The sequence below is a fragment of the Cottoperca gobio genome, unplaced genomic scaffold (assembly GCF_900634415.1).
Source record: "Cottoperca gobio unplaced genomic scaffold, fCotGob3.1 fCotGob3_303arrow_ctg1, whole genome shotgun sequence".
NCBI lineage: Eukaryota > Metazoa > Chordata > Actinopteri > Perciformes > Bovichtidae > Cottoperca > Cottoperca gobio.
The window spans coordinates 160,397-174,118 of NW_021166913.1; the positions used below are offsets into that span (position 1 = coordinate 160,397).

Sequence of the window (13,722 nt, forward strand, 5' to 3'; positions counted from 1 at the left end):
CGTCATCTCTGTGACAACGATGTCTTTTTAGTTTTGACACCATGAATCGTACAGATCTGAATAACGTAGCACATTTTTCCGAGAGTCTGTCCTTGAAGGCACTAATGTCAGTTTACAAGTTTAAAAGTGACGGAAGAAGTTGTCGTATTGTCTGTTTCAGAGAGTTAATATTTGACAGACACAGTTACCCCCGATTCCACTATCAGAAAGGTCGTTTAAGACCCGGTTAGACGATCTAACAGCTCTTTGTTTGAAGGCCTTGAGACTTTATTGCGTGTTGAGCCACAAAGACTAGTTTTCTGTTTTTCTAAGATCATAATCTTAGAGTCAATTCCCAAAGAAATAGTCCTTCCTGGTGATCAACAAAGCAAAAACCTTTCCTGTCAAAGTTGTCGCAGTTGTAGGCTCTTTAACAACGTTAAAGACAGAAACAGAAGTTCTAAACATGGCAGTCTCTCTGTTTGTGAAGTATATCCATGCATGGTTATTCTTCTTCATGTCCAGGTATCTTATTAAAGGTGACAAAGTTTCAGAGATCAGAAAAAATCATTGACTGCGTCAATATGCATTTTGTTTCTCAAGACGAGCTGGTTGTTCATCTCACATGTCAGAGGACATTTTACATCAATTTTAACCTCAACATCCTTGATTCGCTGGGTTGCACTGCTGGGTGACTTTTGAGTCTTGGGTCGCGGTGGGTGGTGACAGGATGTTATTTTCATTTCACAATGAACGGCACATTTTCACGCCTCCAGTTTTTGAGTCTGTATGTGTGAACAGGAAGTTAAAAGACGTTGGGAGGCATCTTTTCCTGAGCTAGTTCCTGGAGGAGCTATTCCCATGACTTCCCACAAGCCCCTCACTCCAACACCATGATGAAAACTAATTATATTTCCAATTAAACCCATTAAAAATAACCATAACCATTGGTGCATTTCTTTCCTCAGGTCCAGAGAATCCTGCAAGAACACACCAAACAGGGAGAGGTGGTACTACTGGTCTACAGAGGAGGTACTTCTGAACATTAAATACAATACCAATATTACTTTTTTATTTTAGTTTACATTTCTTGTTATTCTATAAGGCACTGGTATTAGTATGACTTCTTATGCACCTTATATTTATTACTCTATTGTTTTTTTTGTTCTTATGTCCTTGTAATTTTAGAGCAATCTCTGGCACAGGAATTTCCTTTTGGGATGAATAAAGTTTATTTTATCTAATTATATCTGAAGCCCCTAACTCTAATCCAATCACTGATGACTATCATCATTTCTAACTACTGAATTTACAAATGACGGCACCAATAAAAACACGAGTGTTAAAGATGAACTGTTTCCGTGATCCAACAAAAACAATAAATAACTTTCTCCCTCCCTCAGGTCCCATGATTTCCCCAGTCGTCACCCCCAACCTCTACAAGCCCCTCCCCTCCCCACATGGCCTGGCCACCCCTTCTTCCTCCAAACCCCCGACTTCAGCCGAGTTGCCTTCCCCGTCCACGGGTGCCTTGGTGGGGGGCGTTCCTCCACTCAGCCAGGCTGGCTTGGTCCTGGAGAGCCCCCAGGAGGGGCACCAACCAGCACCGGTGAACCACCAAGGTAACTGCCCCGATCGAGTCCGCATGTCTCCTCCTCGTCATCCTGTCTCCTCCTCGTCATCCTGCCTCTATCAGTCTGACTCCTCTTTGTTTTCCAGGGGCCTCTTCTGCGCAGGCGTCTAACGGGCCCCCAGCCTCGGCCCTCATCCAGAGCACCAGCTTCCTGGACTCAGTTCCTGTGACGCTAACCTTAGAGCCACGTGATTTGCTGGGAGTGGAAGAGAGCGCCGGTGGGCCTCCTCCCACCAGGGGAGGTGGGGGAGGAGCACTGGGAGCTATTGCCAAGGATGGAAGAGGAGGAGTAAAGACAATGGAGGTGGAGCTGAGGAGGAGGTCGGGAGAAGGCTTTGGATTCGTCATCGCCTCTCAGGAAGTGACCAACGGGGGTGAGTCTCTTCGAAGCCTCGGCTGCTTTCATTTATTTACATGCTGATGGTCGCTACATGTCATGTATTGTTATTTTCATAAGTTTGGGAACTTCGAAACACTAGGTTAGTTTCCGTCCAACTGTTTTTATGCACATTTTAAATGGAGTATAAACGCTGAAACGCTTTTTTAATATCTTGAAATTTCACATAAATGTTTTTATGTGGTTGAAAAATTGGTGTATCAAAAAAAACAAAAAGCGACAAAGTGCAATGGAAACAGATTTAGCTCATAAATGATGGCGTAAGCTGGGACTTCAAAGAAGCTTCTTCTCCACTGAAGAGACACAAAATATTCTCCTCCTCGCTCCACACAGATCTGACTTAACCTTCCTCACATTAATACACAAGACAAACACAAATGTAATATTTCCGTCCAGTTTTCTACATAGTTTTTCCCCGTTTGAGGTTTGACTGGCGCTCTTTCAATTACGTCATCTCTTCTTCTTCTGTGGTATAATGGTTTTCTACTACAGAATTGGCAACACCTACAGCTTATTTGTGATGAACCAACTCCTAATAATCGCATCACATCATCTGCATTTTCTTTTGCCGAATTTCTCAAAATGTAGGTAAAATGAGCATGTTGCATGTGAACGGTACTATACGTGTTCAAAAACATTGATGATTATGAGGCAACCCAAGCAAATATATAAACATTATCTGTGATGGATATCAGAGATACTAAAAGAGTAAGTTCCGCTGATTCCAGGAGTATTTGTACGTCTGTGTGGTTTGGTTTGACTGAGTTATGACTCTGAACAGATGTTGTGCTATTTCCGATGCAAAATGCTTCCATTAAGATTAAAAGATTTATGGACTTTCATAGTTTATAGCGTGATGGTGACTAATATTGTGCATGAGGCATTAAACCCGTCCTGCACAAACCTGGAGAGGTGGAGGAGAATGCATACTGTTACTATTAACTGCTTTTAAGGTTAATGTAACGTTTAAAAGAAAAGCGAATTTGGCAACTATGGTTCCACAGAGTGAAAGTGATGAAGGTTATTTGTGCAGAATGGATCGTGTGAGACTGTTCTGGGTCAAAGTTATCAGACTTGAAAGGTTTGATAAATGGTGAAGATTGTATCATAGGAGTCGATTTAAAGGTCATTCAGAAGACTTTAAGACCTTTCTTAAGATCGATAAGAGAGATTTCACTCACACACTGAGCGCTGAATAACACTTGACGCAGTATTATGAGAAGTGTGTATCCAGTGTGCGTTAAGAGTTCTTTGTGTTGGTATATTTCAAACACACAGAGGTTAATTAACAAATACTTAGATATTTTACTTAAGTGAAAGATGTAATACAACAGTAAAGAAAGTAAAAGTGTTTTACTTTACGAAAATGACAAAAGTATTAGTTTCAGAATATACTTTAAGTAACAAAAGTAAAAGTACAGAAAAATATATATATTATTGGATTTAATGTTGCAGCTGGTAAAAGTGGAGCTTATTTATTGTTTTACTATCTACACTGCCTGGTAGCTTGTGAATTTCACCATCAATCAATTAAGTTTCAACTTAACCTGTAATAATACATAATAAATTATTTGTAATTAGTTGTATTTTTAATCTGAATCTTCGAAAAAGTGCAGTAAAAAGTGCCTCCGAGATGTTGTGGAGTAGAAGTATAAAGTAGCAAGAAATGGAAATACTCAAGTAAAGTACAAGTACCTCAAAAATGTACGTAGTTACAGTCCACTTGTGCGGTCGCATGAACGCACACTGAAGCCACAAAGGTGGACAAATTTCCAATATCGGAAAAAGATCAAGAGAGTTTATTTTATTTTTTGTTAAAGGTGGTCATAAAACTGTCTTAACTCAGTCTTTTTCTTTTCTTGACGATCCGGTATCATCAAACATGTTTAATATTATCATACGTTTTTAATCTTGGCTCATGCAAAGAGTAAAGTTCAATGACGTGAACATTGTCAACAACCAATAGGTGACCCGTCTCAGCAAACCGGGCAAACTGTGTTTACAGAGGGAAAAAGTCTTGCTTCTCTGTGACTGTGTAAAAGAACGAAAAACTGTCGAGGAGTTAACAAGAGAGACTCTCTTCAGAACAAACAACTCCACACACAAACGCTGCTTCTGTTTCTGCTCCATTGTTCCAACTGTTTTTCTTCTTTTGTTGGACAGACTCTTAGTAAATCCTCAGGATGTTATGTTTTCATACTGTGGCTGTAATGACCTCTGCAGCCTGTAGGGGGCGCTGGCAGCGCTCTGTATGCGAGTTCACTTTCAGTTATAATGAGTCTCTGGTTCATTAAAGCAGCAGCTGAGCTTCTGTGTACGTTTCACTGATTCAACTGCATTCAGCTGGAAGGAACGGCAAGGTTTACAGCGGAGTTATAGAGACCTCAAACGCATCACCTCCTCCGAAACATGAACAATAATCTCTTCTGTTAAAGTGTGTGTGTGTGTGTGTGTGTGTGTGTGTGTGTGTGTGTGTGTGTGTGTGTGTGAGAGAGTGTGCTGTTGGCCACGCCTCCCTCCCAGCTGTCTCTCTCTCTCTCTCACTCCAGCTCACTCTCAGTCTTGGTTATCCGCTTTCAGAGGCACAACCTGCCTCACACAGAGAGACAGGTGCACAGACAGACAGACAGACAGACAGACGTACAGGTGTACAGACAGACAGTTTCTTGTGTTTGCTTGTCTCTCATCTGTTCATCATGTTGGAGCGACTGCAGTCGGCTCTGAAAACTGTGAAGGACTCCAAACGTAAGTCACTCAAGAGTGTGTGTGTGTGTGTGTGTGTGTGTCAGTGTCAAAGTGGGGTCCGGGGACCACCAGGGGACCGTGAAAAGTTTTCAGATTTTATTCATTTAAATTATAACGATGTGAAAATTGTTTTTGTTTTGTTTACAAAAGGCTTCATAGTTTCACAAAGGATTTCTTGTTCTACGTGAAATTATTCAAAGAGACGTACCTGAGGGGTCGCCGGCTTAACAAATTCTTAGTCGACTAAAAGCCTTTACACAGTTGTTTCGTACGTCAATGTATTTTTCTGAACTCTTATTTTTGTCATGAATTCTTTCACACAGAGCAAAAACGTGGCGAAAAACAAGTAATTTCTTTTGAGGAAAGCTCAATTTTTCTGAGCTTATGCAACTGAAATAAAAGATTCAAACCAATAACATTCTGGCTTATAATTAAGAATATATAATAATACATCATAATATGTTACTTTATTTATATTTCGTATTAATCTGAATCTTTAAAGCAACATGTGACGAATGTTGTCAAATAAATGTTTTGTCTCAAAAATGTCGTGCAGCAAGTGGGATGAAAGTGCAAGTACCTCAACATTGTACAGTACTCGAGTACATGTACTTTCCACCACTGAACAGGGGTGAGCACTTTCAAAAACATAGTTACGAAGCAAATTTGAGGTACTTGTACTTTACTGGAGTATTTCCATTTTCTGCTACTTTATTCTTCGACTCCTCTACAATTTAGAGGGAAATATATAGAATATAGTATATTTTACTGCACTACATTTATTTGACAGCTTTAGTAAAACATGTATATATGATGCAGTACTATTCTACTCAGAAGTACACAAAGTATCTGAACTTGACTCCACATTGAGGGAAGTGGGGTGGAAGATTAGTGAATCAATGAGTAGGCATTATAAACTGGTCAACATGTCTTTTATTTCAATACCAATATCTTGTTTGCCACAAGATAGCCTAACATCTTTCATTGTACAATAAACAATCTATTGTACAACAAATTAACAAAACCAAGCAAAAGTCTCCTCTGGCAACATAAGTTTGATTTATCAACATGTAGTGTAACTTAACGGACCCATCGGCCTCACAATGCCTCTCACTTCTCCCTCAGCCAGTCGCTGAGACAAACTAGCTTGTTTACATTCTCAGATGTCAAGGCTGCTCTCTTCTTTTGTACTACATTACGCTATCCGTAAACAAAATTGGCCTGCAGTCCATTGCAATCCATCTCGCGACTGAGTTAGATTTACTAATTCTGCTTCTGAAACGCCCTGATCGAGAGCTTTGACGAGGCCGGTCGCTCACCTTGGTGCTAGCAAGCTATGAGGTTTTCTTTTCTGCAGGAATCGCACAGCGCCTTGAGATTGCTTTTAGCTTGAAAGGCGCTTTATAAATACAATTTATTATTATTATTATTATTAGAACGGTGCTCCTATCTACAGTTCCATCCGGGCATTTTTCTGTTGCGTAAATGTTTCTGTGATTAATTAATCGAAATTAATGCGTTAATTCGACAGACTTAATAATAATATGACACTTTTAAATATGCCATTCTGCAAAATTAATACTTTTGATACTTTTACTACATTTAGCTTTTAATGCTTATTTACTTTTACTTTGTTGACATTTTAAATGCAGAACTTGTACTCTGGTATTTATACTTTTACAGAAGTAAAGGATCAGAGTACTTCTTCTATCACTGGCTGGGACCTGTAAATACACAGAACCTGTTTATCTTCAGTATGTAAACCTACGTAAATTCATTTTCCCTTTTTTCCCATCTATCCTCCTCCTCCTCCGTCTTTATCAGCTCTCAGGAATGTCTGAAATGGTTTCACCTCATTGAAACTATCTGCAGTGTGTGTGTGTGCGTGTGTGTGTGTCAGTAATATTCAGGTCAGTCGAGCAGCAGCTGGTTTCACCGTGACTATCAGTGGATTTACATTCATGTCTACAGAGCTTCTCAGTGTGCAGGAACAAAAAGGAACAATCCACCAACACAGACGAATGAAGGACAAAATGTTTCTGCAGATTAAAACACAAGAAGAAGTGTTACTGATAAAAACTAATCACTGAGTAAATAAGTGATGTTTTAAGTAGAGCTGCTTTCCACCCAGAGAAACAGTTTCTATAGAAGTGGTCTGCAGCTAAAACTGAAACGTTCTGCGGTGAGCGAGTAAACATGCTTTTGTGTTTTTAGTGGACTAATCCTTTAAGAGGCGTGCACTTTGGTCCGGGCTGCAGCTCACAGAAGAATTATAGAAATGAATAAATACTTCATACATTTATTTCCTGACAGAAAACAGCTTCATGGAGGAGAAACTGTGTAAATGAATCCACTAAATAACTACAAAATAATATAAAAAACAACTGAATGAAAGTAAAAATATTCAAATGAAATAAACATTTTTCTTTTTCTTTCTTTTAAATATATTCAGATTAATCTTGTTTTTAGCTCAGATTTAGAGTGAGCTGTTCAGGAGCAAATTTTAGAACTTTATTAACTTTATGAACTTCTGTTTAAATAGCCTGAAACATATTTGTGATTCCACATTTTTTTTTTTCTCTAGTAAAATCTGTTTTATTGGCCCCGAGTGCTTTTTGTAGGTTTGACCTAAAAATGATGTTCACACTCGATAAATCAGCTGGATCGTCTCCTGGTTCACATGTAGAAATATCATCATTATTATTATATTATAAAAAGACTGATATTATTATTATTAATATTAATATCAGTATTATTTTTATTTTATTATTATCATTATCATTATTAATAGTATTATCATATATTATTATAAAATAATACTGGTGTTATTATTATTATTGTATATTTTATTATCATCATTAATAAAATATTTATTTTTAATTTAATTTAATTCCTGACGATATACAAAACATTTTCTTGGACAGAGGGAAGATCGAGTTTAGGACAAAGTTGTGTTTGCACCAAATTTAAACTTCTGAACGTGTCTTGTGACAAATGAAGTCATTGAACATTTGATGTTTTGTGCCTACTTGCTTGTCTTTGGGACCTTTTTCCGCCCGTGTGCGATGCTAACATCTGAATGGCACCTTTGCAAAAAGCACGAGTTTCCCGACTCTCTGCTTTTATTAAATAAAGGGAAGTTCTCCTCTCATTTGGTAACTGCATAAAATTTTAACTTTTTGGCAGGTACAGCTGCGTCTCTCCATCTATCTCCCCTGTTCACTGTGACTCTCATCCTAGGTTCTCGTTTCTTCTCTTCTGTGTTATTTGTTCCCGTTTCTTTCTCTTCTTGTATTTCTGCGGAGAACAGTTTTCAGCTACCGTTAAACATAATACGGCCACCCTGCTGTACCGAGGACACTTTTCACTTTTTTTTATATAGGCCAGTTTTATTTTCTTAATTGTTAAACCTACGGGATACTTACTGGAAAATTTTAAACGTGAGGACAGAGCGGGATAGAAGGAATCCGGGATAATGCCTGTAAAAGGGGAAAACGGAGGGTTGACAGGCAGCGAGACGGGTGGGTAGCAACGGACATGGGGAATGGTGAAATCAATATGTTGCGGAGCAAACGCCGGGAGGGTAGGCAAGAGGAGGGGAAGAGAACAGGCTGGGGGCAGACACTTATTTTATTGTTGTTGGAAACAAAATGCCAACTCTTTCCTGCACCTGGTGATTAAACTCTCAATATATCACCATCTACAAACAAGAGTAACATGTTACGTAACACTCTGGCCAGTTAAAATGCAATGATTTGCATTGGTTGTGTTATGAATAAAAAAACGAGACGATGACGTGGACTTGATGTTAATACTAACGCTGTGCTTCAAAACAAGATCATGCCTTTTTTTGCAGCACCCGCATTCCTAAATGTTTCTGAGCCCTGACAGCGATCAGCGGGTTTTACTTTTCTAACTCGTGGTAAACTCCGGTCCCGTGTTCCCGTCTGATGTACACAGCACTTTTCCAAATGAATCAGAGCCTTGATCCGTTCCCTGTACGCATTTTGAATGTCACAGGTGGCACTAAATAACCTAAGCGGGTGTTATTCGTTCCCCACTGAGGTCCATAATGTCCTGTTTGTGTTTATATAGGAGCTCCACTGCTACATAGTTTTTCTGTTGTAATCACATCCAGAATGGAGATAATGTGTATATATTTCATCTATGTAGTTGTTTATGAAAGTGGGATTTAAATGCTCTCTCTCTCCCTCCTTCTTCTGGTGGAGGATTAATGTTCTGTTTGAGAAAATAAAGACTGAGAACCAAGACACATGCTCATGATCTACAAAGCTCCACACACCCCTTCCTGCACGCACGCACCAACGCACACACTTTGAATGCTGTCCGCCACACATCCTCCTTTCTCTCCCACACTGACAACCTGCTCACGCCTTCAACTGCGGATAAATAGATCAGAGGAACACACACAACACACACACACACACACACACCACAGCTTGTGAAATCTCTTGGGAAAGAGCAGAGTTTCAAGACAGGCGGCAAATAAACCTCCTGACACACTAAGGCAGCTCGAACAAGCAGGGAAACGAGTGAGAAAGGCGTGTGAACGATTTTAAAGTATCTCTCCCTCGTGTCATGTTCTTCGTATTTAAGCTTTCGCGTCATCATTCTTTCTGTTTCTGACCATTCTATTCCCAGACTCGGCAAACGCGGACACACAGTTTTTAAACTGAATTCAACAAAACTACTTGGTTAGGTTTTAGGCACAATTTATAGTTTGGGTTAAATAATGCCGTTTGTTATGTAAACTAGTTTTTGCTACTTACTTTAAGTAGTAAAAGTGAATAAAGTTGACCCCTCCCTCCTTACTAACGAGACTTTCCTCGGGGAGTAAACTTGATAACGAAACACAAAATATCATCACAAATGATTCTTTCTTTTCTCTTTGTGGAGTGTGATTCCAGAACTGTTGACTCTTTTTCTTCCTTCTAAACGATCTCCTCTTTGTTCTCGCGCACATTCGTAGCTGAAGGATTGGTACGCCGTTTAAAACAATTTTCAAACAACATTAACACCTTCACAACACCCGCATTACTGCTGACACACGACTTCCAATTTACATTTCCTTTAAGGTTCACTTGACAGCTGACCATGTTCAGATTCTGATAAACTGTAGACCTGACGCGTCTCCCTCCTGGGTTTGGTCCTCCAGCGACATCCTGGTCTACATCAACGCGAGCTGTGGGTTGGGGCTCCGCTCTCATAAGAGTGTGGAGATGCTTGAAGTCGTGCCGATGGGCCAGAGTGTGGACGTGGTGCTGAGGAGCGGATGCCCGTGCTTTTATAACCTGATAGGATGGTCACCCAACATAGTCTGGACCCGGTGCGGGATATATTGTGGTTTTTAGTATTCTTACAACTTTGACAGTGTTTAGTCACTAACCTTGTATTGTCGTTTTTACTCTATTCAACAGCCCAGAACTCCCCAGCGCGCCCCCCAAGACCCCCCCATGTTAAACCGCCGGCCTTGACAACGAACCCTCACCTACAGCCTAACTCGTGAATGCCAACGGCATCAACTCCCAGTTCAGAAATATGACCGCTATATTTGTAATGCACAATTAGAAAAGGGGGCCTGTTGTCATATTTCAAACCAATACATCCGGTCGACAGAGAGTTTTTTTGTATGAACCGTCCAGTGAGGCTGTTTTCAGTTTTTTAAATCACAAGTACAGATTTGTTATTGTGCATCTACAACAGAGTGGCACAACGAAAGTGTGAGTTGTATCCCTTTAATGCTACCGGAAAAATATCTATAAAATGCCATGACATATCGATTCAATCAGCGTACCTCCGTCTATTCTGGTTTATCTTTGAAACTTTCTTTGCATGCTTTAAAAAGATGGCAACCTTCTGCTTTGTCTAATGTCTACAGAAATAAACGCAACTTTAATTATCTCTAATAGGATTATTTAGGTAAACAAATTAAGTAATAAATCTGTAAAACAGAGATTGAAAACATTGTAATAACGACTGTACATATATATATATATCTTAACATCTTTATTAAAAATCGATAGTGTATTTGAACAAGATACTATCACAAACATAATATCGTGTCTGGATATGTTCTTACACCTCTAATGATCATCCGCCTATCACCTTCATTCCTGACTAGGGCCAACACCCCGCCCTCCTACGCTGCTCCAATGACGAACGGGCTGACGAGCCACCAACCCCCACTTCCTCTGACCCCCCACTGGGTTCACCACCCCTTCCAGAGAAGGACAAATCAGTCGCCATCACAGCGACTCTGAGGGCGGCCTGTCCACGCTGGAACACAAGGTGAGGAGGAGCTTCATGTTAGCATTAGTCAGTGTTTACATAGGTGCATATCGAGGGGTCCTTCTACTACTATGTAGTTATGAATCATGGCCAGTTGTATTATGGTTTACCCCCAGGAAGCGATTGGGACCTCTGCTTTTTCCTCTATTGTATTGACGATATGCAACTTGGATTAACAAAGTTAATTGTCAATAGAGATTTCTTGCATTGTGAAAAAATAATAATTATTGGCCTACTAAGAGTATGGTTGCTTCCAAAGAACATCTAATGGATTCCAGTACACATAACCCCTTCAAATCACTACATTTCACAAGCACACTTATTCCAAAATATGACCATCTTCATACTTTTTATGTTGGGCATGTCCACACAATATTCGGTTTGGATATCCAGAATTCGTCCTTACTTCGCGAAGTTAGCTTTTCCGATTAAGACGTTTCAGGTTTTCTCGTGGATTATTTAGGACATGTATGCGGCGCAATTAGAAATCTGCTTACAATAATGGTTTTGCACATTCACTTCAATGTCCAAACCGCAGTTGCGACACACAAACCCTTTGTCGGTTTGCTGCTATTCTCGTTACGTTGTAAACAAAACCACTAGAGATGCAGGCCCAAATAAAGATCATTCTGGTTAGAAGTAGGAACACCCAACTTTTCACTGTAGACTTGGATATCAACAGGTTTTTGGATATGCGCAATATCGGCACCAAAACCTTTCAAGAAGATGGGTTGAAGGATGAATATGGAACACTGTATTCGCACTGCTGTCATTAAATGGAATATGAACTTTCGTCATGGTCAACAGATTTAGTAGAAATATGCTCTTTTTTTTTACAGAATAAGGCAAAAAAAACCAGAATATTTTGTGCACTAACCACATTCAGCATGAGCAGTAAGCGTAGGACTGTATCACCTGATAATCGACTGAAATTCATCACCCTTTTTTTTTTTTTCTTCATTCACAGTCTGACACTTGATTTCTTCTTGGAGGGGTCTTTTCGTGTTGTTTTGCTCTAACCAATCATTCAAGACGTTTTATTTCTGTTTAAGGAGTCGACTTAACAAAACATCGCTCCATGCTCATCCCCGCATTTAACTCCGACTTTTTTTGTGTCGACTGGCAACAGCCCAAATGAAGCCCACCTCGAACTCTCCTTCGATCTGAACAATCTGAAGATTGGGGCAGTTATTCTGGGGTCGTGGAACCAGGGTACTGTATGAGCAGTAAGTAGTACGTATACAGAAGTATTGTGGTGATTCTTCTTGAAATACTAAATGTGATAAATATTTCTTTAATTTGTAACTCAAACCATCTGTTTTCTCTTCTTCTTTCTTGCAGGTCTTCTCTGATTCCACTACACAGCAGCACTCTCTCTCTCCTCCCCGCCCGCATTCTCATCCCCTCCCCCTCCTTCACCATCCGAGTCCGTCCGTCTTCAGAGCGCGACTGTCCACGCGACCTCCCCACACTCCTCATCCTCCCACACTCTGTCCAAACTGCAACTCTCTCACAGCCGAGATGGGCCTCCTCCGAACTCCACCACCACCACCATCGCCCACCACGCTAACAACCACCGCATCACCTCCGCCCCCCATCACAGACCCCTTCCCCGTCACCATCCCCCACACCCTCCTGGCGCTCCTGTGCTTCGCCCGCCAAATGGCCACAACAATCGGCCTCGCCCGCCCCCCCCTTACCCCACCGAGACGTACCATCCTGCGGCTTTATGGCGGTCCATCTCACAAGCGCCTCCCCGCCTCCCGCGGAAACCCAGGGGCTGGCGCTCCCCTCGGGGCAGGGTCGCCCGGTAGCTCCTATGGGGGAACTTTACCGGTGGCCCTCGTGTCTCAATCGAGAGTGGGGGGGGTGGGGTTCAGTGTGACAGGTGGGGGCGAAAGGATGGTCAGCTGGCTGTGGTGAGGCGGTATTGGGGATCGCCGGCACTGCCTCGCTTGGGCTGCAGGCGGGGGACACTATAGTGAAGATCACGGAGCAGACGTCCAGAGCTTCAGCTTCTTGTTCTCCCAGGTACCAGATTTTACGTCCACATCCAACAGTCATTTCCAGGTCTATCTCATAATGCTCCCTCTTATTGCTATCCCTATTTCCCACAACTCACAACTTTGGAGCGTTTCCCACCGCTAAGTCCGTCGAGCCTGGGGCTGTACCACTTACAAATCATTCAATTACTGACATTATTCACACCGCCTTTCTTCAGACTTTGCCTGACAATACCGTTACCCACAATTCATAGCTCTGTGTCGTTAACACAGATTTACCAGGGGAGGAGCTAAGAGGCGTTTAAACAAAAAAACAAAAAAAAAAAGTGATACTGGCTTGTATGTTCAGACTGCAAGGCCCTATTGTGGTGCACTGGTAGCCTTAATTAACATCGGACCCTACTTTAACAAGAATTTAACATGGTATATAAAAAAGAACATGAAAATAGAGAATGCAAGTATTATTTGTAGCTTTTTTTCACACAAATATTTGTTATGATGCATAAACAATTAAATTGATGTATTTGATCAACCTACCGCTTGTCCACTCTATAAGGAGCCTGGAAGGAGGTTTTAAAATCACAAACCATCCAGTAAGTGCCTTTGCTGTGAATAAAGAATTGTACTGTTTTATGTTTTCGTGTCCCATGGTATGT

At 40.9% G+C, this 13,722-nt stretch overlaps 1 protein-coding gene across 1 annotated transcript in view; it reads left to right on the plus strand.

Moving 5' to 3' along the window:
* The window catches only part of LOC115005437 (membrane-associated guanylate kinase, WW and PDZ domain-containing protein 1-like), a 45,320-nt gene that overhangs the window by 29,307 nt on the left and 2,291 nt on the right, over window positions 1-13,722 (plus strand). The window contains exons 15-21 of the mRNA XM_029427247.1: window positions 948-1,011; window positions 1,383-1,601; window positions 1,699-1,986; window positions 9,864-10,033; window positions 10,897-11,063; window positions 12,193-12,280; window positions 12,405-12,968. Coding sequence (XP_029283107.1) covers window positions 948-1,011; window positions 1,383-1,601; window positions 1,699-1,986; window positions 9,864-10,033; window positions 10,897-11,063; window positions 12,193-12,280; window positions 12,405-12,968 — 1,560 coding nt within the window. The remainder of the gene's footprint in view (window positions 1-947; window positions 1,012-1,382; window positions 1,602-1,698; window positions 1,987-9,863; window positions 10,034-10,896; window positions 11,064-12,192; window positions 12,281-12,404; window positions 12,969-13,722) is intronic.